Source organism: Diadema setosum, chromosome 18 (genome assembly GCF_964275005.1).
Source record: "Diadema setosum chromosome 18, eeDiaSeto1, whole genome shotgun sequence".
NCBI lineage: Eukaryota > Metazoa > Echinodermata > Echinoidea > Diadematoida > Diadematidae > Diadema > Diadema setosum.
Window position 1 is genome coordinate 11,666,489 of NC_092702.1, and position 26,194 is coordinate 11,692,682.

Below are 26,194 nucleotides of genomic sequence, written 5' to 3' on the forward strand. Positions count from 1 at the left end.
GGAACGAATGTGAAGCAATTCCATTTTACTGTCATTTAGTACCAGAGAATTGTTGGACATCCAGCGACGGACTTCATGCGGACATCGGGCCAGATCTTCCGGAGTGTGTTCCATGTCAACGGGGTCTACGGTGATATACAACTGTGTGTCATCAGCATACATGGCGCAGCTGAAACCATGCGATTCAATGATGTCTTGAACTGGTGTTGTGTAACACACAAAGAGGAGTGGAGCAATCACTGATCCCTGCGGTACTCCAAATTCTAATGATGCACAGGAAGATACATGTTGTCCTAATACCACTTGCTGTCGTCTTTCCTTCAGGTAAGACTCAATCCATTCTGCTGGAGTACCAGATATCCAAAAACGTTGCCTCATTCTATGGGATAAAATTGTATGGTCAACGGTATCAAAAGCCGCAGTCAGATCAAGCAGGATGACCACAGCTTCCTTTCTTGCATCAAGGCCAAGGAGAAGATCGTTCATCACTCTCACAAGAGCCGTCTCAACACTGTGATCTTGTCGATAAGCAGATTGTGATTTAGCTAAGAGAGAATTTGAGTGAAGATGAGCAGTGAACTGGCTACAGGCTGCTCGCTCGATAACTTTGGCTAAAAAAGGAAGGTTGGAGATTGGTCGGTAATTCTTCAATATTTCAGAGTCAAGATTGGGCTTCTTTAGAATAGGTGTGATTAAAGCAGTCTTGAGGTCACGTGGAAAGATCCCTGATGCTAATGACTGATTTGTTATATCAGTGATAGCTGGAAGGAGAATGTCGACACATTTTCCTATGACAGATGCAGGGAGCGGATCAAGCTGACATGTCTTTATCTTGGATGTAGTAATAATCTCCTGAACATCAGATTGACTGACAGCATCGAATATCTGTAACATGAACTCCTGTGGAGCCTCTGCTGAGTCGTTAAATGATGCACTGTGAACTTCACTTGCTGTAGGTACAAGAGAATGGCATAAGTCTGAGACTTTTGCTTGAAAACTGTAATAGCGCCACCTTGTGTCAGAAGTATGAACGTGTTCAGCAATAAACCACAATACAGTGCAGTCTATAACCCGGCACCAAGGTGTACACTCGTAGTGTCAATCCGAGTGAAGATATTACAAATATGGCGACGAGGATGGGATGAGCGGAATCCCAAGCTTGTTTTTCGAGTAGATTATGATGTCTACCGTCCCACTGAGATGTTTTTTGAGGACTATTAGTGGAGTTTAAGCTTAAATTTCCGACTGATTATTTTGGATTCAACACGTACCGTTGGTGTCATATGGTGAGACTGTCAAGAATAGGAATCCAAGATGGCGGCGCCCAGTGGCTACATTGGACGACTGGGTGAGTTCCAACAAAGTCGTGAGACTTTTAGTGCCTATGTGGAACGTTTGGAGTTATTTTTTGCCGCAAACAATATAGTAGAGATAGATGCTACTGATGAAGAGTCTGTGCGTAAAAACTGTGAAATCCAGACCAAAATGAGGGCAATTTTTCTCACTGAAGTTGGCCCTGCAGTGTATGAAACTGTCAAAAATCTCCTGGCACCGGGAAAGCCAAAAGACACATCACTCCAAGTGATACTGAATAAACTAAGGGATCATTTTGACCCTAAACCGCTGGAGATTGCGGAAAGCTACCGTTTTGGCACTAGATGTCAACTGCCAGAAGAGGACATCGCGAATTTCGTGGTGGCATTGAAGAAATTATCAATCCACTGTAATTTTGGAGATTTCCAAGATCGTGCTTTGAGAGATCGGTTTGTGTGCGGTCTTCGGAGTGAGAGGATACGCAGCAAGTTGATGACAATGTCCAATCTTACTTTTGATGTGGCATGTAGCACTGCAATCCAGATGGACTTGGCTGAAAAAGGGTCTAAGGCAGTGCGCCCGTCAGCCTCAGCGCAGCACCAGTCATCAGGGGAAGTTCACAAGATGTACCATCCCGCCCAAAAGACAAATAAAGCGAAGTCAACCAAGTCAAGCACAGGGACAAGTAACCATGGTAACAGGACAGGGAAGCCTTGTTACCGATGCTCAGGACAGCACTCGCCAATGAACTGCCCATTTAAGAATGCAGAGTGCTATTCGTGCAAGAAGAAAGGGCATATCGCCAGCGCTTGTCGAAACAAAAACAAGCCTACTTCAAAGCAGACCAGATCTTCAGGATCCACAAGCGGACATCGTCAATCACTACATACCCTCGAGCAGGAACCTACCACTGAGGAGGACGAACTTGCTATGTACACGATATCTAGTAATTCAACAGCTACCGGTAAACCAGCCAGAGCACAAAACGGATCATTTTCAGTTTGTGTGGAGCTAGGAGGAGCCCCTGTAACAATGGAAATCGATACCGGAGCATCAGTGAGTGTGATACCAGAAGCAGTGTACATGGAAAAGCTGAAGCAGATTCCTTTAGACGCGAAGCGAATCGAGTTGCGCAGCTACTCTGGAGAGAAAATCCCAGTGTTGGGTAGCGTTCAGGTCCCAGTCACATATAAGGGGCAACAAGCAGATTTGCCGTTGGTGGTCGTCAAGGGAGATAAGCCAGCATTGTTGGGTAGAAATTGGCTACAAACCTTGAAGCTCAACTGGAGTGACATCTTCCATGTTCGCGTAAACTTCAAGTGTACGGAGGACGTGATCAAACAGCATCCTAAAGTGTTCAGCGCCCAAGGAGAACAAATCGCAGGTCACAAGGCGAAAGTTCGTGTGAAGCCGGACGCTAGTCCCGTACATTGTAAAGCTCGTGCTGTGCCGTATGCACTCAAAGAAAAAGTAGAAAAAGAACTGAAAAGACTTGAGTCTGAAAACATTATCAGCAAGGTAGACAATAGTGAATGGGCAACACCCATTGTAGTAGTACCTAAGTCAGACGGAAGTGTCAGAATCTGTGGTGATTATAAGGTCACCATAAACCAGGTACTGGAAGGTAACATGCCAGACACACTACCCACTGCAGAAGATCTGTTTAGTACCCTCACAGGCGGGCAGGTCTTTACCAAAATGGACTTGACAAATGCCTATTTACAGTTAGGTGTAGATGATGAATCAAAGTCTAAACTGACAATCAATACACATTTGGGTCTATTTGAATTTAATAGGCTTCCTTTTGGCATATCCACAGCTCTTGGAATTTTCCAAGGGGTCATGACAGAAATCCTTGAAGGGATTGAGGGTGTGGTATGTTACCTCGATGATATCTTGGTCTCAGCTCCAGATAAGAGCACACATGATGAGAAACTGCTAGAGGTACTGAAACGCCTCGAGAAACACAATGTTCGTGTCAAACCACAGAAGTGTGAGTTTTTCAAGGACTCAGTAGAGTACTTAGGACACAGAGTTGACAAGGATGGCTTACACCCCATGAAGTGTAAGGTGGATGCCATCAAGAACGCGCCCACCCCCAGGAACATCTCTGAGCTCAGATCATTTTTGGGACTCGTGCAGTACTATGGGAAGTTCATGCAAAATTTGGCTACCATATTGCACCCTCTAAATGAGCTCCTGAAGAATGATGTACCCTGGAGGTGGACACGTGAGTGTGAAGAAGCGTTCAAACTGTGCAAATCTCAGTTGGCAGAGAGTACCATGCTTGTACACTATGATGTAAACAAACCAGTGAAGTTGCAGTGTGATGCCTCACCATATGGTGTAGGGGCTGTGATTTCACATGTGTTAGAAAATGGGGAAGAGAGACCCATAGCCTTCGCATCCCGAACACTCAGTACCAGTGAAGGAAACTATGCGCAGATTGAGCGGGAAGCGCTTGCTTTGATTTTTGGTGTTCGCAGGTTTCACAAATACCTCTATGGCAGACGGTTTGTAATTGAAACAGACCATAAACCATTGACAGCCATTCTAAATCCAACTGCGCATGTTCCAACACTGGCTGCAGCTAGGATGCAAAGGTGGGCCCTCATACTGTCAGCATATCAATATGACATTCAATACAGAAGGTCAGCGGAGCACGGTAACGCTGATGCAATGTCTAGGTTACCCCTGGCATCAGAAGTGACTCCAAACCCAGAGGACTTGTTCTATTTCTCCTATGTAGATGAGTTGCCAGTCACAGCAGATGACATTAGGAAGGCAACCCAAACAGACAAAGTGTTGTCAAAGGTGAAGGAGTACGTACAAAATGGATGGCCAAACCACATGTCAAACACTGAACTCAAACCATTCTTTGTACGGAGAAATGAACTCTCAATAGATCAAGGTTGTGTGATGTGGGGATCTAGGGTGATAATCCCTGAGAAGTACAGAGACAAACTGTTAGGAGATCTGCATGATCAGCACATGGGTATGTGCCTGACCAAGAGCTTGGCGAGAAGCTATTTGTGGTGGCCAGGTCTTGATAAGGACATTGAACATATAGTAGAACAGTGTAGTACGTGTCAAGTAGTAGGAAAACAACCCCCAAAGGTACCATTGCAGCCATGGAAATGGCCGAGTAGAGTGTGGCAGAGGCTACACATAGACTATGCAGAGATAGAGAAGCAAAACTTGTTGATTGTGATAGATAGTCACTCCAAGTGGGTTGAGGTGTTTCCGATGAACAAAACAACCTCAAGAAAAACAATAGACGTTTTGCGGGGATTGTTCGCATCCTACGGTTTCCCTGAAGAAATCGTGTCTGACAACGGACCCCAATTCTGTTCAGAAGACTTTACCCAGTTTTTGAAAAACAATGGTGTAAAGCACACTAGGGTACCCCCGTACCATCCAGCTTCAAACGGAGCAGCTGAGCGCACAGTGCAAATTGTGAAACGCGCGCTAGTGAAGCAAATGCTTGACCAAAATCCAAAGAAAAGACAGTTATCACTGTCACACAAACTAGCCAATTTTCTGATAACATACAGAAACACACCTCATACCACTACGGGGCAGACACCAGCAGAACTGTTCCTGAAAAGAAAACCAAACACAAGGTTCACACTGCTCAAACCAAACTTGGCTAAAACTGTAGAGGAAAAACAAGAAAAACAAAAGGAAAATCATGACAGAGGTAGAGTGAAAGAAAGATGTGTGGAGGTAAACCAAAAAGTTAAGGTGAAAAACCAGCATCAAAAGTGGGTGAAATGGTCACCAGGAAGGGTTGTGAGAAAATGTGGGCCAAGAACCTACATGGTCAAGATGTTCGGTAGTGGGAAAGTGAAAATGGTACACATTGATCACATGATGACAATTAAAATGGCTGAGTTAGGAACAGAGGAGAAACCAGATGAATCAGAAAATGTGACTATGACTGAAACACATGCACAAATGCATGAAAATGAAGTACATGAACGTACAAATGATAGTGAGGGATTGAACCAACATGTAAATGGAAGTTCAAATGTGAGTAGCAGTCAAACTGCTGGACTAGAGACTAGTGAAACAGATGTAGGTCAGAGACTGACCCCACCGCAATCAGAGGTAGGTGGGTCAGCCACGTTTGGACAAGGAAGGTATCCAGTCAGGAAAAGAAAACCTGTGGTCAAATTTGATGCATAAACAGAAATGCCAAATTTGTAGTTTATGCATTGTTTGTTTTTGTTTTAATGTTATATTGCTAAATTTGCAGATGGAGTAATGCAAAATACAGCAATAACAAAAGTGTTGCACAAATAATCTGTTCATACAGTGGGCTCTTGTAATAACAAACTCATTGGGCCCATTACAAATATTGTGTTTGTCAGTGTTTCCCTTATAATGAGAGTACACTGTATATGTTGCAAAATTTTGGCATACAAAAGAAAAGGAATTTGAAACAGTTTGCAAAAAGGCATACATGTATCTAATTTTAAGTTGATTTTTTTATCATTACAAAAAAATGTAGCACTAATGCAATGAAAGTTGAATATACAGGTAATTATAGATTATACCTGAAATGTTTTTGTTAATATTAAATTTTTGTACATGCATACATGTACATTCCTGCAAACTCACAGCTGTTTATAATCTGTAGTTCAAGTTTTAAATGTTGATGAAAAAAAAAAAACAACTGGAATTTATATTTAAATAATGCCAGATAAATGTTTCATGAAACTGAGTGTTTTATGTACACCGGAAGTTGAGTTTAAAGTGGCACTGATAATATGTATAACAGATTTGAAAACTTATAAATACAAGTGTATATTGTACATGCGGGTCACAGGAGATGTACTACTTTATCAAGAAGTCACATGACAAGCATGTACTTATCATATTTTGAGGATGTATTTGATTGAGATTGAAGGCAGCACAGATTTTGATGATATTCTAAACTCATATTATAACTGGTATTATTTTGGTTATTTATTTACTGTTCTAAGGTGACATGATATTTGATTGTATAATGATAGACACATACACACAAATGAGTGAAAATGACTATAGGACACATTTTGAACAAAAGCACAGTTGTAAACATTTTCTATGTGAAAGAAATGTTTTATTTAGAAAGGAAAAGTGATCCTTTATGGAGTTAACATTTTGATAGTATGCATTGCATGGGTAACAAAGTTATATGACAAGGCAAAAAAAAAAAAAAATGCATAAGCCTGCATTACAGTTATTTTAGCCTTTTATATATATTATATTGTAACCACACATGTATTCACATGTATGTAACCAGAACTTTTTCATGAAGAAGGGAGGAGTTGTAATAGCGCCACCTTGTGTCAGAAGTATGAACGTGTTCAGCAATAAACCACAATACAGTGCAGTCTATAACCCGGCACCAAGGTGTACACTCGTAGTGTCAATCCGAGTGAAGATATTACAAAAACTGTTGAGAAACAGTTCAGCTAGCTCTTGTTTCGAACTATTTCAGCCCTTGCTCCGCCTGTGCGACATCACTGTGAAGGCCTACTAAATAATGGGGCCTATCACCGGCGTAGACAGGATTTGATCTTAGGAGGAGCGGTTATGTGCCACGGAGGGAGCGAAGCAAGCGAGGGGGGGGGGGGGGGAGGGTATGGTAGGGAGGTTTCCCCCTCCCACGATGAAATCTTTTTGCATTAATAATTTAGACATTTTACAGTCCCCAAACTGCCGTTTGTAGCTATATTTTTCGCTTTGGAAACTAAGGAGGGCCGCACCGGGCGCAACTGCTGTCAATCACTGGCAGCAACATCAGGAGAATGGCATAGCAATTAAATGCGAGCGAGCGGAGCGAGCGAGCTTGAAATTTTTGACATTTTACAGTCTAAAAACTGCCGTTTGTAGTTATATTTTTCGCTTTGGAAATTAAGGGGGGCCGCACCGGGCGCAACTGCTGTCAATCACTGGCAGCAACATCAGGAGAATAACATAGTGGTTAATGCGAGCGAGCGGAGCGAGCGAGCTTGAGTCCAAAGACTGCCGTTTGTGGCTGTATTTTTTCGCTTTGGAAATTAAGGGGGGGGGGGGCACACCGGGCGCAACTCCTGGCAATTACTGACAGCAACATCAGGAAAATGGCATAACGATTTAAATGCAAGCGATCTCGAGCGAAGCGAGTGAGCTTGACAATTTTGATATGTTGCAGTCTAAAAAACTGTCCTTTGTGGCTGTATTTTTTTGCTTTGGAAATTAAGGGGGCGCACCGGGCGTAAACTGCTGGCAATTACTGGCAGCAACATCATTAGAATGGCATAATGATTAAATGCGAGGGAGCGAAGCGAGTAAGCTTGAAAATTTTGACATTTTACAGTCTAAAAAACTGTCGTTTGTGGCTGTATTTTTTCGCTTTGGAAATTAAGGGGGCGCACCGGGCGAAAACTACTGGCAATTACTGGCAGCAGCATCAGGAGGATGGCATAATGGTTAAAATTAATGCGAGCGAGCGAAGCGATCGAGCTTCAAAATTTTGACATTTTGCAGTCCCAAAACAGCCGCTTGTAGTTATATTTTTCGCTTTGGAAATTAAGGGGGCGCACCGGGCGAAAACTGCTGGCAATTACTGGCAGCAACACAAGGAGAATGGAATAATGATTAGTAATGCGAGCGAGCGAAGCGAGAAAGCTTCAAAATTTTGACATTCTACAGTCCCGAAACTGCCGTTTGTAGCTATATTTTTCGCGTTGGCAATTAAGGGGGCCGCACCGGGCGCAAAATTTACTGCTGTCAGTCACTGGCAGCAACATCAGGAGAATGGCAAAGCGGTTAAATGCGAGCGAGCGGAGCGAGCGAGCTTTAAAATTTTCACATTTTACACTCCAAAAACTGCCGTTTGTAGCTATATTTTTCGCTTTTGTTTGTCCCACTTTTATGGGGGAACCACCCCCCCCCCATCGACGCCTCTTCATAATATGAGGAACTCCACGCTTTTTGATAAATTAGGGAAATATACGTCAATATCAAAAGTGTACAAAGTTTATCGAAAGGGATCCCGTATAGCAGAGCATTTGCATGTTTATGATTGCAATACAACGATCTGGTGCATAATTCTGGCAATATAATTTGGACAATATTTTCCATTAAGAAAGTTCGAGATTTGTCCTCATCTCGGGAATTGCTTGGGGGATAAATGATTTGTCTGCCTAAACACATCCGTATAGGGGCGGGGCAAATGCCCCTTTGCCCCCCCCCCCATAGATTCGACGCCCCTGATCTTCCCTGGGTATACCCATAGATGTATCCTGACTGAGTCATCAGTCACTGTCGTTTCTCAATAATGATTCAGGAAATGGAGGGGGTTCAATTATGGCGATATATGTTTTGTTATTGTTTGTTTGTTTGTTTTCGTACATATTTTGCAGATGGTCCCCAGTTACTCGCGTCATAGGATGTTTACATGTAGGCCTATACTATTTGACGTTGTCAACGTCTGAGCCATACCTCGCAGTGTATGTCGATGTTACTTTCTTCGCGAGCGAGCGAAGCGAGCGAGCGCCTGAGAAAATTGTGTATACATTTTCCTACAAGATAGCATATATTGTTCAGCTCTGTTACCTGTCTGAAGGCCGGCGTACAAACGTCATGCAATATGCCAAAATTGATACATATCACATTTCTGCTTCCTCCATTTTTTTTTCCTAAAAATGCAGGGGGGATGATTGTACAGGCCATCCCCCTCCTCCATTTCAGGGGGGGGGGGGATATATCCCCCCATCCCCCCCGGGATTTACGCCCATGACGGTGTGAGATCCTCGGCGAGGAAGGGCGTGGGAGAGGAGGAGGTTACAAAAAAAAAAAAATTGGGGGTGTGGGAGGGGGGATACCCCCTCCCACGGTCACGGTAGGGACTTTTTGTAAAAACAGAATATAAAAGTCGCGTTTATAGAACATTTAAAAGCAAATTTCTGGGGAATTAACATATTGAAAAAAATCAGTTGGAAGGACCATGATCTTAACATAATATACGGGGGTGTGATGGTGTGAGATCCTCGTCGAGGGAGCGAAGGGTGTGGGAGGGGGATACCCCCTCCCACGGTAGGGACATTTTGTAAAAACAGACTATAAAAGTCGCTTTTATAGAGCATTTTAAATCAAATTTCTGAGTAAAAGAATAGTAAAAGAAATCACTGCGAAGGACTATGATAATAACTTATGAAAACTTTTCATTTTACTATAAGTACGGGCAGAACGAGCGAGCCACTTTTACTTTGCAATTTATCTGAAATGTATTCCAGTTTACCTTTGGGAGCAGTGATTTCATAAATGTTCAAGATATCACATTTGATGCATATGTGTAGGTCTGTTGTATCATAAAACATCCTACCATATGAAATATTTGCAATGAAACCTAAAATATAAGGAGATATCAGGGTTTTTCTCAATAAACCGTAACTGTATACGGTTTAGTCTGGAAACATTTTTATTATAACTATTGTTCACATTTTGTGTATTTAACAACACTTAACATCGATTATACGGATTCAAATTTTGACAGTGGTTGTTTCTATCCCTAACTCACATTTTAGAATTTTAGAGCACTAATGTTTTCATCTGCAAATGGTAAATTATGCCTTTTTAAACGTGATCGCATCGTTGGAACAATAAAACATATTCTTATACTGCTAGAAAGCAAAGAAGAAAATGAAAAATGTAAGGTTTACTAAAGGTATGTTTCAGCGGGCACACTTGAGGACACGAGGCTACCATCCTTACACTAAATTTACTCATAAGCTACTATTAGTGTATAGATACCTGTTGTTAGTGTATTTTGCATTTTCAGTTATGAAATTACCACATTTAGACAAGAAATATGCCTTTATTGTTCATTTTGGTCTTTAAATCAGTGATTAATTATTTGTTACAGGGGGCACTTGGGGGGGGGGGGGGGCAAAAACTCGTTTTGCCCCCCCCCCCAACGCTTCCGGCGCCCTTGCTTATGAAAACTATTAAATTTACTATAAGTACGGGCAGAGCGAGCAAGCCACTTTCACTTTGCCATTCGACTGAAATGTGATTCAGTAAAAGCATAAACGTGATCGCATTGTCCTAGCAATGAAAATTATTCTTATATTGCTAGAAAGCACAGAAGAAAAGGAACATATAAATGAAAGGTTTAGTAAAGGTATGTTTCAGGGGGCACACTGGAGCACGCGAGGCTATTATTTATATACACTAAATTATACTCACAAGTAAATATTAGTGTACAGATATAATAATGTATACGTTATTAGTGTATTGTAATTTTCAGTTATGAAATTGACATTTTTAGACAAGAAAAGTGCCTTATTGTTCATTTTGGTCTTTAAATAATTGATTATTTGTTGCACTTTTTTTTTTTTTTTTGGGGGGGGGGGCGCAAAAACTCGTTTTGCCCCCCAACATTTCATTGGGGGGGGGGGGGGGGGGAAGTGCCCCCTCTGCCCCCTCCCCCCGCTTCCGGCACCCTTGCATATAGAATATAGCATTCCTGCCTAACCATGAAATAGACTTCAAGAATAATGTTTTTTACTTTGCAATCCAGTATAGTCCCTCAATGTTCGCCGGGCTAATTTATGACCGTATTATTATGCAAGCCTACTTGTGTCCTAAGCCAATTAGTGTTTACTATATACTTCCTTATAGTGTGCAGATTGCTTACGATACATACAAATATGAAAATAACTCTTTCTTATGACTAAATTATGATAAGGAAAATTTAATTTGCTTTATTAGGAATTGCGTTCAGTAAATAAATTCTCTGGGGAGAATTATGGTAGTGTATACCATAATATCTTATCTTATCTATACGTTATCAAAAGAAGCAAACGACCTAAGGATATGCGAATGATGGAATCGATATTCATAATACCATTCGAATAATATTACATAGGGTTCTACAGCCCGGGTCTACACAACGGCGTAGCCAGGATTTCATCTTAGGGGGGGGGGGGCGGTTAGTCTGCGAGGGAGCGAAGCGACCGAGCCCGAGCGAGCGGAGAAAGCGAGGGGGGGGGGGGGAGGGTGTGGGAGGGGGGTGTCCCCCTCCCACGGGAGGAACTTTTTGCATTTTGATGTTGTAAATGGTGCAATTTGATGCGTGCTTTTGCGCGTTTTATCGACGTGAAACAGTCCCACTTGTTTAAGGTAGCAGTTTATTTTGATGTAGATTATTATTGAACAATTTGCCTATAAAATGGTATAATTTAGATAAACATCTTGTATTAATTCTTTTCACTGAAAATCATGAACGCGACTTAACCCAAGCGAGCGGAGCGAGCGAGGGGGGAGGGTGTGAACTTTTTGCATTTTGATTTTGCAAATGGTGCAATTTGATGCATGTTATATCGACGTGAAACAGTCCCACTTGTTTAAAGTAGCAGTTATTTTGATGTAGATTATCATAGTATTGAACATTTTGCCTATAAAATGGTATAATTTAGATAAGCATCTTGTATTAATTCTTTTCACTGAATATCATGAACGCGATTGAACTCGAGCTAGCGGAGCGAGCGAGGGGGAGGGGACGGTGTGGGAGGGGGGTGTCTCCCCTCCCACTGCAAGAACTTTTTGCATTTTGATTTTGCAAATGGTTCAATTTGATGCATGTTTTTGCGCGTTTTATTGACGTGAAACAGTCCCACTTGTTTAAGGTAGCAGTTTATTTTGATGTAGATTATTATTGAACAATTTGCCTATAAAATGGTATAATTTAGATAAACGTCTTGTATTAATTCTTTTCACTGAATATCACGAACGCGATTGAACCCGAGCGAGCGGAGCAAGCGAGGGGGAGGGTGTGGGAGGGGGTGTCCCCCTCCCACGGTAAGAACTTTTTGCATTTTGATGTGTAAATGGTGCAATTTGATGCATGTTTTTGCGCGTTTTATCGACGTGAAACAGTCCCACTTGTTTAAAGTAGCAGTATATTTTAGTGTAGATTATTATTGAACAATTGCCTATAAAATGGTATAATTTAAATACACTTCTAGTATTAATTCTTTTCACTGAATGGAAAATCATGAACGCGACTGAAGCCGAAGGAGCTTAGCGAGCGAGGAGGGAGAGGAGGGTGTGTGAGGGGAGGGTGTGGAGGGGGGTGTCCCCCTCCCACGGTAAGAACTTTTTGCATTTTGATTTTGCAAATGGTGCAATTTGACGCATGTTTTATCGACGTGAAACAGTCCCATTTGTTTAAGGTATATTTTAGTGTAGATTATTATTGAACAATTTGCCTTTAAAATGGCATATATAATACATTTTTAGTATTAATTCTTTTCACTGAATATCATGAACGCGACTGAACCCGAGCGAGCGGAGCGAGCGAAGGGGGAGGGGAGGGTGTGGGAGGGGGGCGTCCCCCCTCCCATGGTAAGAACTTTTTGCATTTTGATGTTTCAAATGGTGCAATTTGATGCATGTTTTTGCGTGTTTTAACGAGTTGAGGGGGGAGGGGCGGGCGAGCAGGGAGAAGGCATGGGCGAGTGTTATCTCCACCCTTCCCTTCCGATGGAGCTTTTACCTTTTTAAGGTTGAAATTGAGATATCTCGTATACGTATGAATCAACATTTGGGAAATCACAAAAAAACTGATGGGGGGGGGGGGACTGAGGGAGGAAAGGGTTGATTAAAAGGGGAAATTTCCCTTATACATGAGGGAACCTTGAGTTTTCGGAATATAAGTGATAAGTCTTGTGCACTCAGAATTAATAATAATTTTTTGTAAATCTAAAAAGTGTACTTAGTCTAGGGAAAGAGGCACAGAGGGGGACAAGGGTTTGGGAGGGGGATACCCCCTCCCAAGCACGAGAGATTTTGCATATTTTGAATTGAAATTCAACGATCTGGAGCACACTTTGAGTGAAATATAAAAAAAAAATCTTATTTCATGAAAGGTTGCAAAGGAGACCCGCTTCATGTGCATGCATACAGTATACACGCATTTTTTTTTTCCGCCTCCCAAATCCCCGGTCCAAATCTTAGGGGGGGGGGGGCGACCGCCCCCATCGCCCCCCCCCCCCTGGCTACGCCAGTGGGTCTACAGCCAACGGGGCTCAGTGAGAAAGAGAGAGACTATAGAGAGAGAGAGAGAGAGAGAGAGGGAGAGAGGGAGAAGGAGAGGGAGGGAGAGAGGGAGAGGGAGAATTAAGAGAAAGGAGCGCTTAATACGTTTTACTTATAGGTCTGCATACTTTCATTAAATAGCTCGAACTTTGAGGGACAACAATTTGGAGCAAAAAAGGCATTTCTTCAATTTCATATCATACTTCAGTAGAAATGACGCTTCTGCATAGTATAACAAGGTCCTAAATACATCTTAAACCTTGTATGCCCCGTAAAAAGAAGAAAATAAAAGGGAGGTAGAATTCACTCGGTATACTTTTGAGTATACTCGGTATACGGCCACGTGATATAGGGCTCACACCTGAATAATGGAATGTCCCAGACCCCTTCACAAATTCGTAGCAAAGATACCAAAATAAATGAAGAAAAAAAAAATATTCATCCCATACAAACTCTGCTGGTTTATGATGATCTATTGTGTCAAATCCCTACCTCCCTCCCCATCTTCCCCTCTACCCCCTCCTCTAATCCGAATTCCCCCCTCTACCCACCCCCTCTAACTCTGCTGAACTACAATTTGTTTTCTTATTATGTTCTTGTGGTACTAGATCTTATACGCAGTAGTCATCAGTATCACACAACTTAGAATTATTGTGGCATTTCTTTGTATTTCTTTGTTTGGGCTACAACTGAAATAGCTCAAAATACATACAGTTAATCTGTTTGATAAATCAAAGTATTTTACAGTACTTTGTAGGCAATAAGGTGATGATGACACCCCCTTAACCAAGGATAATTGTCTGCATCTATGCATTCATCTTATGAAAAACTAATCAAAAAGATTTATTTTTGAAAAAAACCCAAAGGGCATCATTTTCAAAAGTGTCCCTTTGACCCTTACAAAAAATAACCATGAAATTTATGGTATTACCATGGTAAAACCTCAATTACCATAGTACAACCATGTTATCAATGGTATTACTACGAGTACCACAGAAAAACCATGGTGATGCATGGTTATACCACAGAAAAACCATGGTAAACTATCATTACCATGGCACGACCACGGTACTGATACGTATACCATAGAATAACCGTGAAGTCTATGGTATTTCCATGGTCTTACCACATTTACGCGCCACAAAATAACCATGATTATTTATTTATTTATTTGTTATTTATTTATTCAGTCTTTTTTCAACAGGGTAGCCCCATCAGTAGGCAAGTACTGTTCTTACTGGGGGCCCTGCACAAACAAACATTACAGTTGACAAGACAGAGACATATACATCAAATACAACACACTGTATGTGGACAGGTACAATTCTTCCACTGAGTTCCCTACATACTTTCACACAATAACTATACACTGACAATAACACGTTTACTAGTCAAACAAGCGATAATAACATGGTGATGGCAGTGGCGTATCTAGGGGGGAGGGGCAAGGGGGGCACGTGCCCCGGGCGCCACTCCTTGGGGGCGCAAAAAAACGGAAAAAAAAACGAAGAAGAAGAAAAAAAAAGGAAGAAAAAGAAAAAAAAAAGAAAAGAAGAAGAAGAAGGAAAAAAAGAAGAAGAAGAAGAAGAAGAAGAAAAAAAAAAAAAAAACAAACTCGCCCGGAAGGGGGAGGGAGAATGGTGGGGGGGGGGGCAGAAAACCAAATCAAACAAGATAAAAACTAAACATGATGATGACGCGGACAAAATGACAATGTTTACTGTGTTCACACAAAAATTCCATGTTCTGTGAGCTGAAATACAAAAATTTTCGGCTCGCTCGCTGCGCTCGCTCGCCAAAATTTATATAAAAAAGAAGGTAAGAACAAAACCTGATGATGACAAAATGACAGTGTCTATTGTGTTCACACATGTAATTTTATATTTAGCAGGCAAAATGTTTCACGGAGCAGCGGTTGCAATTTCTTTCGTTCTGAAGCGATCGCCAACTGGATCAAAAGAAGGCGCCAACGGTTTTGAACATACGGGGGGGGGGGGGGGGGCGCAAAAAACCCCGAATCAAACAAGATAATAACAAAACGTAATGATGACGCGGAAATATACAAATTTCGGCTCACTCGCTCGTACTAATTCAGATTATTTTTTATTTGTTGGTATAAATCGTTATCTATAAGGCCGTCACTATATCTTGTTTAGAATTGTAAAATTTGGTAAGCAAAAAATGACAAGAATTCCATGTTTTGTAAGCTGACATACAAAAATTTTCGGCTCGCTCGCTGCGCTCGCTCGCCAAAATCTATCAAAATTCATTACATTTAAATCACCCTCAAAAGATCCCTTTTAAGTGCTTGAAAAAGCATCATGTGGACCTTGTTTAAAGTCCCTACCGGGATGGGGTTGCATGGGGTTGAACACTTTTTCAGAAATTAGGGGCGCAATTTTCGTGCTTGCCCGGGCGCCGTTTTCCCTAAATACGCCACTGGGTGATGGGCCTATTAAAACTTTCACTGAGAGTGATAAATACCCCCACCCAAAGCGGGAAGAAATGAACCCAACCAGCAACCATCTTATATTCTTGCTAATAACAAACTTATGAACATAATAATATGTTACTCAACATAAAATAAGAATACGAATACACTGCCCAATGGCATTCACATATACAGCTGTATATCATATCTCATATCTCTTGTCTAATGCCCAAAATCTGAGAAAAATAAATATATCGACAATTTCTGTGTTTGTCAGTGAAAACGCTGTTGCCATGGTAACACAATGTATAACATGAAAAAAATATACACAACTATGATATCATGAGATCATATCATATCCCAAATTTCAAATCCAATACTCAAAAACTAAAAAAAAAAAGGCAGTATTATTCTATAATTTTCATTCAAATGATGTTGTTAACATGGCAACGCACTTGTCAACTACATATATAACATAAGAAAAATTCAAACATCTAAATCATATAATGATCACATATGCCAGATTTCAAACCAAATACTCCAAATCCATATTTTTTAACATGATTTTTAATAATAATAATAATAATAGTGGCTACTTGTATAGCGCACAGGTCCACTTTTCAGTGCTCATGGCGCTTCAAAAATGAAAAAATATCATATATTTACATGCATATACATATTCAAACATTTCAACAAAGAAAAAAATGGTAAACATATATACCAAATAAAGAATACAACATATATCAATTAAAAATACAATATTAATCCAATATTAATGACATACAGCAATTACAGTCCTCAGTATGAAAGGAACAGATAAGTTTTAAGTTTGGATTTGAATGACTCTGTAGATGACAGTTCCCTTAACTGAAGAGGTAACTGATTCCACAATTTTTGGTCCCATAATGGAAAAAGCACGATCACCATACCCATGTTTTACTCTGGGTGTTTGGAGTAAGAATGCATCTGATGATGAACGTAGCCTTCGTGTCGGATTGTATTTTTGAACAGAATTACTTATGTATATTGGGGAAAAAGAATGAACTGAATGATGTACTAATAACAGAATCTTGAAAATAATCCTTTTTTCTACAGGTAACCAATGTAAGGAACGGAGAACTGGTGACATGGAATCAAACTTATTAGTAAAAGTTAACAGTCGGGCAGCAGAATTTTGCAACCGTTGAAGTTTTGTGACATCTTTTTTTGAAAGATTACACAACAATGAATTCGAAAAATCCAACCGAGAAGAAATCAAAGCATGAATAAGTATCTCAGCTGCAGATTTAGACAAATATTTCCTTATGAAACTTAAATTACGCAACTGATATCGAACATTCCGCTGAATATGAGTTACATGACTTCGAAATGACATTTCCTGATCAAATATGACACCTAAATTACGGGCTGTTTTCGACGGAGTAATGCAAGTGCTACCGATGTTGACATGACATGACTGATAATCAACTTTGTTTAACATATGCTTTGATCCCAATAACAGAAACTCAGATTTATCATCATTTAGTTTAAGGCCATTGGATGTAAGCCAAATTTTCAGGTCTTGCAAACATGCTTCGAGTTTTACAATGGCGGATGACAATGAAGACACAGTGGGTTTAAAAGACAAATAAAGTTGTATATCATCCGCATAACAATGATAACTAATACAATGCTTGCGAAATACTTCACTAATTGGTTGCATATACAGAGAAAAAAGCAGCGGGCCTCCAACAGAACCTTGAGGTACACCAAACTTTGTCATAGTTTTACAAGAGGTAGAATCACCAATTCTGACATAATGAGATCGATCACATAAGTAGGATATAAACCAATCAAGAACAGTTCCTTTGATGTCCAAATATCTCAATCGTTGAATCAGAATAGCATGGTCGACTGTGTCAAAAGCTGAGCTCATATCAAGCATGATAAGAGCAGTGATGTTACCACTATCTAATTCTCTGAACACAATATCTGATAAGTTGACTAACAGTGTTTCTACACTATGACCAGGCTTGTACGCAGATTGAAATGAATCAAGCAATTCATTATCTTGCAGATACATTGTCAGTTGTGAGAAAACAACCTTTTCAAGCAATTTACTTAAATAAGGTAAATTTGAAATTGGACGGTAATTTTTTAAACACTCCTGATCTAAGCCTGATTTTTTCAAAGTTGGATGAATAACTGCTTTTTTACACACCTGTGGAACTACACCTGATCTCAGGCTAGCATTTATGATTCTTGTGATAACGGGTGCTAAAACTCTGCCACACTTCTTAACCAAATCTGTTGGGATTGGATCAAGTTCACATGATTTGTTAGGTGAGTTCTTAATAAGCTTTTCTATCTCATTAACAGTGACAGACTGAAACTTACTCAATTCTGACTTGACTTCACATACAATGTCATTTGGCTGTTCACAACGAGTTGGGAAACTCCGTTGGATTGCCACAATTTTATCAATGAAATATTGATTAAAACAATTGGCTAACTCAACCTGATCACCATGAGTGAGGTGTTCTGGTAAAGGAGATCGCTGTTTTCGGTAAAGTAAAGCATTAGCAACTTTGTACAACTTCTTTGTATCTTTCCCACAATCCGTAACGTTTTTTGAATGATATTGTAACTTAGCATCTTTAATCAAGGCATTTACACATCGCCTTTGTGCATGATACATCTGCTTGTGAATCTCCAGTTTTGTGGACCTTGACTTCCTTTCTAACTGTCTACGAAGCAGTTTTGCTTGAGCTATTTCTGGGGTATACCATTCCGTATTGGGGTGTATTGTAACCTTGATTCGTTTCTCAGGTGCCAACTTATCAAGGGTGGCAGTGAGTAAGGTGTTATACAAATTCACTTCATCATCAACATCATTAACTTGAGGTTCAGCTGATAAAAGAGACTTAACATGAGTATCAGCAACAAACTCTTGTGGGTTTACAGATTTCAAATTCCGTGTCACAACAAATGTTTCTTTGATACAACGTTTAGGAAGGTTCAATTCACACATTATTGCTGAATGATCTGATATACCTTCCACAACACCGGTATTACAAAGTTGTACAGTGTTACCTTTATGAGTTATAAGCAGATCTAATACATGGCCTCGATTATGAGTTGGCTCATTAATATGTTGAATCATATTAAAGGCTGACAATAATTCAGAGAACAACTTCGAATTCGAAGTTGATGAGTCCACAGGTATATTGAAATCACCTGCAATCAACAAGTCAGACGAGCAGAGAAGCTGTCTATCGAGAACATTAGAAAACTCATCCAAGAAAATCTGAAACTGTACTGAACTGGGTGGACGATATACATTGATGAAATGCAACGATTTCTGCATATAATTCAGAGTCATCTGAATCATTTCAAATGTTGTAACATTTGGGGAATCTACAATTCTGATATCTAAATGACTTTTAAACAACACAGCTATTCCTCCTCCTCGTTTGCCAACTCTGGGAATGTGCTTAAATGTGAAGCCATGTGGTGTCAATTGACCAATCGGAGCAGCATCATTAGGCGTAAGCCATGTTTCACAAATAGCAACAATGTCTAATTCATGATCAAGAATATAATCTACAAACTCAGCGGTTTTGTTCTTCAGCGATCTGGCATTTAACATAGCAAATTTCAAATTCATACATGAAATATCAGAATTCACAAATTTTCTTTCGTGTAACAACTTCACAGTTTGATCCCTATTTTGTCTTACTACTCTTTTACCTCTGTGAGTCTTTTTCACTCTGTTAATCTGTAGTGCTGTTATTCGTTGCCATGTCACTTCATTAATCCTAAGGCACTTACAAGAAGGTTGAGTGGAGTAAACATTGTAAGGGTTCAGCTGTAAAAGGTCCGAAATACTATATGCACGTCTTGTATTGTTATCAACAGCATGATCTTTAGTAGCTGACACACTAAATGACGGCCTGGGTTGATTTCAACATCTCCACTGGTAAGCAGTGACATGTGAAAAGTAGAGCTTGCATTCTTATAATACAAAATGCATGCTTTTGAGTAGCCTTTTACTCTGATACCGGTACTGGACATGTTCTTATCATTCTTCACAGTTGGTAGTATAGACCTACTAAAAGCGCATGTGGCTGTACAACAATACATACATGGCAAAAGAGTCAGTATTAGACTCACAACAAACATATTCCTCATTCGTTCCATTATACTGATCATTATCATCACTGCATTGTGCAAAACGTACATACAAATTTAAAAAACAAAATCTAAAAAAGCTACAGCTCATTCAAGTATACAACAGTTGAGCGCATGAACACATTAGCGCGTATGACTTCTACGCGCTTAACAGCCCTAGGCTCGCATGAGCGCATAAACACATACCCTACCTGAATATGAAGGCTGTGGTGTGGCTCCCGTGCAAATGATATCAAACCCCAAATCCAGTTTGCCGATTTTCAGCCAAATCCTCGAATTACTTAACACAAAAATGGTCCAGGAGATTCACAAAGCACATACAATACAGCTGGCACAGTGACACAAAAATAATATCACAGAACAACACACACAAAAAAAATCATAAACAACTCAGAGCACAGAAAAGAGGCAACCACGCATGTTACCATGGCAACACATTGTGCAACAGTTAACCAGAAAGCCTATCTCATCTAATGACAATGTGAATGACCTTCAAAACAGAGAAAGGAAAAAAAAAGAGAGAAAAGAAGAGTAAAGAAAAGAAAAGAAAAGAAAAGGAAAGAAAAGAAAAGAAAGGAAAAGAAAAGAAAAGAAAAACAAAACCTGTCACCACAGCACATACTCTCCGACAACCACCAAAGGTGGGCCTGCACTCCTACAAACATGTACATACCATAGCAAACACATGTGTGTATATAACTTCAAGTCATTACCAAAACAATATTGCTTGTGAAAAAAAAGACAAAAAACATATACCAAATTATCAAATGTAATCATATATATGATAATCACCAATACAGTATCTTAATATTGCCGACTTTTCAGAAACTGAGTACAAGTTTAGTACAAGTAATAATATGTTATAATTATTATACCATAGCACTACCATGGTATTACTACCAGTACCACGGAAAAACCATGCCATCTACTGTATTTGCCTGGTATAACTACAGGTACAATAAAATAACTATGGTGATGCCATGTTATGGCCATCATACCATGGCATTACCACGGTATTACCACTTGTACCATAAAATAACCATGGTATCTAGGGCATTTCCTCAGTATCGCTGCAGGTATCATAAATTAACCGTGGATATACCATGTAATAACCATCATACCATAGCACGGTTCTGGCACTACTATAGGCCTACTTGTAACATAGAATAACCATGGAGATACCATGTAATAACAATCATACCTTGTACTACAACCACAGGGTCTTTAATTGTACCGCAGCATATATAACCATAGTCTTTATGTTTTCTTCTGTATTTCTAAAGGTACACAAAAATACCCATGGTGATACCGTGGTTCAACAACAACATATCAATCATGATATTCTATATTGTACATTTATAGGTACTGGTTGAGATGAGGATTCAGTTTTTTTTTTCTGTCAGATGAGAAACCTCTTAATCTCTTATGAAATATGAAAGAGCATGTACAACTGTCATTTCAAGAAGGATTCAACGTTTATTGAAGAAAATTCGTCTTGAAATGGCTGAGATTACCACCCCCTGAAAAAAAAAAAATCAAATGAAATTGACAGGCCCCATCTTTCATTAGGAGCTCTTTGTTTTAATTTGTTTTTAGATATCTCAGTCATTTCTCAGCCTGTTTTCATTAAATAAACGTTTGAGTCCTCTTCTGCTCCTCATCATTTCAAAGAGTGGTTTCTAAATATCTCGCAAAATGTTACAAGCTGAATCCTCATTTCAACCAGCACTGTATACTCCCTTTAAGTGTCAAATAACGACGAAAAAAGGTACATTCTCTACTGGTATCACATGAAAAAAAAATGGTCCCATTATAGCGATCCGTTTGACCCAACTTGTTCAAATAGTTGCAAACTGTAAGTACGCCGATACTCGTTCACATTACCATGGTGTGAATTACCATACAGTTAAAGATGAAAATTAATACCAACTCACGCCATTCCAGTTGACATTAAATTGAATGAGCTGGCACACTCTGAAAAACACCAGTCAACTCCAGCTGAATATACGATATGGTCTGGCTCTAAATCATTGATTATGAAGTTTTATTTGTACCAACTAGAAACCATGCCACTTAACTGGAAGATTCACTAGTTGACTCCACTTAGACAAGTTGACTCCAAACTAACATTTCATTCCAACTGAAACAAATGAAATAAACTGGGCAATTGTCTACCAATTAGAATTCCTTGACATAACTTACAGATTCACCACTGGATTCCAATTGCAAGAAACGGAATAAAGTGTCATACAGAAATATCAACTTTCCGATTCCTGTATGGAAACAGCTGGACATAAACGGGCCCTTAATACTTGTATTGAAATTGACTAGACACAACTGGCAGATTTACCAGTTGATTCCACTGGAAAGCGATGGAATGGAATGGTACACTGAGAAAACATAGCTGACTCCAGTTTGAACAAATGGATCAAACTGAGTGAGTTAATAATAACACACTTGATAGTAGTAGCATAGTAGTACTGGTGATAATAATAATGATAATAATAATGATAATAATGACAATAACAATAATAATAAGGTCTTATCCAGGAGAGCCTCTCCAGTGTTGCCACTGCTCTACACCACAGGGTCCTGCCATACCACTAGAAGTTGAACTGTTCTGGTGAGTATTTAATGACAGATTGAAAAAATTAGATCTATTGTGTAAATTGGAACATTAAAGCCTATTGGTTGATTCCAGTAGAAAAAAAAAAATAAACCAAAGTATGCCCTTTGACAAAGTGGGATCAACACTGGACACAACTAGCAGATTTTCCAGTTGATGATCCACTTGAAAGAAATTGTATGAAATGGCATACAACAACCAGGTGATTCCAGTAGAAACAATGAGTGCACATAATGATTTCGACACCCACAAATCATACAGCCAACAAATCAAACAACCCATGAATTTGACACCTAGCGAACAAGGCCCATATGACTGCGACACTAGGTAAATAAGGCCCACGGCACTTTTACAATAAGCCCCATGATGCAATGCCGAGCTCGTTGGCCGTATGACTTGTGGGAAGATCCCGGGACAATTGGACCAATTTGGTGCAGTTTGAATCGACTGGCAGATTTACCAGTCCATTCTACCTGTAAACAACGGTAAAAACTGGCATACTAAAACATCAACTCCATGATTCCAGCAGAATCAACTGTATTGAACCAGGCTCTTGTATACCTGTCGCAAATGACTTGACACAACTGATAGATTTATTCAACTTGAAAGCAATGCAGATTTAACCTACACTTTGATAAAGTTTAGGCCGTAACAGTTAGTAGAACCCAGGCAGGATAAATGGACCAAACTGGCATGACTGGGGAAGTTCATACCAGTTCATCAAATCTGGCAGTTTTACCAGTTGATTCCACTTTTTAAACGATTATAAACGTACCAATACATTACAGTCAAAACTATTGAACCATTATGAGTACTTGCAACAAATGAGAAAAATCAAAATATATATCAACTGATTCTATTTAAAGGTAAACCCCTTAAACTCTAAGGGACGTGGCAGGAGAGGGAGGGGCGGAACCCACCCTCGACGTTTCGAGTCTGCGATGGGACAGACCTTGTCATGAGACATTTTGACTTTTTTCAAATTCAACTTCAAATTCATTGTTGTTTTTTCCACAGCGAAATAATCTATTTGGTGACATAAATCTTGCTTTCTTCAATGACAGTATAATGCCTGTAATTTGTACAGAGAAAGCAATAATTGAAAACCAAACGTAGGGGTACAATGCAATGGTTGCTGAGGTAACAAAAGTGAAATAAATGAAATATGCATTGTGTGAAAAAAGGAGGGACCCAAAAAGACAAAGCTTGTGAAGTGCGGTTCCTTCTTCGATTGAAAAAAAATCGACGCAAAGATTGATTGAAAACAGCAACAAAGTAGCACAGAATGTTTAGGAGCCCACTGAGAAATCATATGACGGACAAACAGTTCCAAAACAACCACAAAGTCTCGCCAGTAATTTTAAGACTAAATTTGCAAGGTCTGCTCGTAGTGCTACGCAGCCACGCTTATTTTTGTAATTGCATGTCACCCCAAAACAGTCACAATTTGTGATTTGTGTGCGTTTGTGTGTGTGTGTGTTCACCTTATGGAAGAAAGTATTCTGTCATGAAACTCTTTAAAAATCTGACTATTCTTTACCGGAGCGGATCCGGGAATCCCATAAATGGGGGGGGGGGGGGGAAGGGGGGATCTGTCATGGTGCCACTTCCGGAATTAGAGGGGGCACACACGCCCATTTTCATTTTGTTTTCTTTTTATTTATTTATTTTATTTTATCAAAAATTAAAGAAGGGGCCCTCTGGATCTATCACTGCTGTAACATTAATCACTGCGATTGATTGATCTTATATGCTAATTATGGTATAAAAGTGGTCAATGACAATCTCCAATAAGAAAACAAAAGAAAATATTAAAAAACAAAGAAATACAATTGAAATTCCAAAAACAATTATATACATAAGAAAAATGGCTTTTGGAAGTCCTTTAGTGTCTGATGCATATGCAGTCTTTAAACATGTAAAAACAGACTTACAAATAATTAAGAAATAGACTCTTAATGCTTTTAATTTCTAATTTTAATTGATCACTTGATTATTTGTGCAAATTAGGCCCAACATCTTATTTGGAAGTCCTTTAGTGTCTGATGCATATACAGTCTTTAAACATGTAAAAACAGACTTACAAATAATTAAGAAATAGACTCTTAATGCTTTTAATTAGGCTAAAATAAGATGTTGGGCCTAATTTGCACAAATGATTAATTAAGATTTGAAATTGATAATTTAAAAGAAAAAACTTAAGACATATAAGACATATAAGACATAATCTTGTAGATTACGATGCGGTTGTAACAGGGGCCAAATTTCGCTACGATCGTAACACTAATGGTCGAGATCTTGTGGGGGGGGGGGGTAAGGCGAAATTCCCTCCCAAAATGCAAATTTTAGCATTTATAGCCAAATAAGCCCGGCCCGAAAGATAAGCAAACTAATTTATTCTTTATATATAACAGTTCATTTGTTTTGGAACTCATTCACATTGTGTTTTATCTCATACAAATTCCAAGTACGACCCAAAATATTATACCGGTACGTTCATGTAATAAATGTACAGCCTGTATTTAGTATATGTGTGAATGTGTGTATGTGTGTATGCGTGTGCTTGATTGTGTGTGTGTGGGTGTGGGTGAGTGCAAACACCCGGTTAGTACTAATATATCCATGGACACAACTGACTTCTTCCCATGCAGTTTAAACCTCATCTACGCAACTGGAAAATGTAATACAAGGTGATTCAAGTTGCACGATCCTTGTTTTGACTTGGTGTCTGTATCGCTCATGAATATTCATGAGAGAGCATCTAACATGCAAAAAGGAGAGGAAAAAGATAAAAGACATAAAAACCCAAAGTATATAGTCTGGGTTTAAACTTTGAAGTATGTTGGAAATTCCTCTTCTTTTTTTTACCAACTATTTCAACTTGTGTTATAACAATGCATATTCATATTTTGATAGGACTGATATTATGTATGACATGTAGTTAGTAACCATGCCTTAAACCTTTTCAGACATCAGCCCATATATAGAGAACTGATACACTAGCAATGTATCTAGGGATAGGAAGTATACTCTAGATATACAGATAGGTAGGTACCAGAGCGGATGGGAAGCTATTCAACATCGCTCGATTGCATGCCAGAACCAAAGTTAGAGAGGTTCTTATCCAAGAAATGCTGTTCGCTGACGACGCTGCTCTGGTATCGCACACAGAAGCGGGATTGCAGAGGCTTGTTGATTGTCTTGTCCCACGCCTGTAACGAAATTGGAATAACCATCAGCCTGAAAAAGACTAAGATTTTGACCCAAGGCACTGACTCTCCTCCAGACATCTCCATTAACATCTGGAAGAAGTGGACTCTTTCACCTACCTTGGTTCAGCAATCTCCAGCTCCCTCTCCCTTGACAATGAGATAAACAATAGGATAGGAAAACCTACTGCAGTCATGGCCAAACTGAACAGGCGCGTATGGAACAACAGTCAGCTGACCAAGAACACCAAGCTCTGCGTTTACCAAGCCTGCGTCCTCAGCACCCTGCTATACGGCTCTGAGTCCTGGGCAACATACGCTGGCTCAACACCTTTCACCTCCGTTGCCTCAGACGACTCCTGCAGGTGA

At 39.7% G+C, this 26,194-nt stretch overlaps 1 protein-coding gene across 1 annotated transcript; it reads left to right on the forward strand.

The window, feature by feature from the left end:
- Nucleotides 1-1,314: 1,314 nt before the first annotated feature.
- Nucleotides 1,315-26,194, forward strand: LOC140241987 (uncharacterized). Its single transcript, XM_072321729.1, has 2 exons — nucleotides 1,315-4,309; nucleotides 25,926-26,194. Exons 1-2 carry the CDS (start codon nucleotides 1,315-1,317, stop codon nucleotides 26,192-26,194), a joined length of 3,264 nt encoding a protein of 1,087 aa, XP_072177830.1.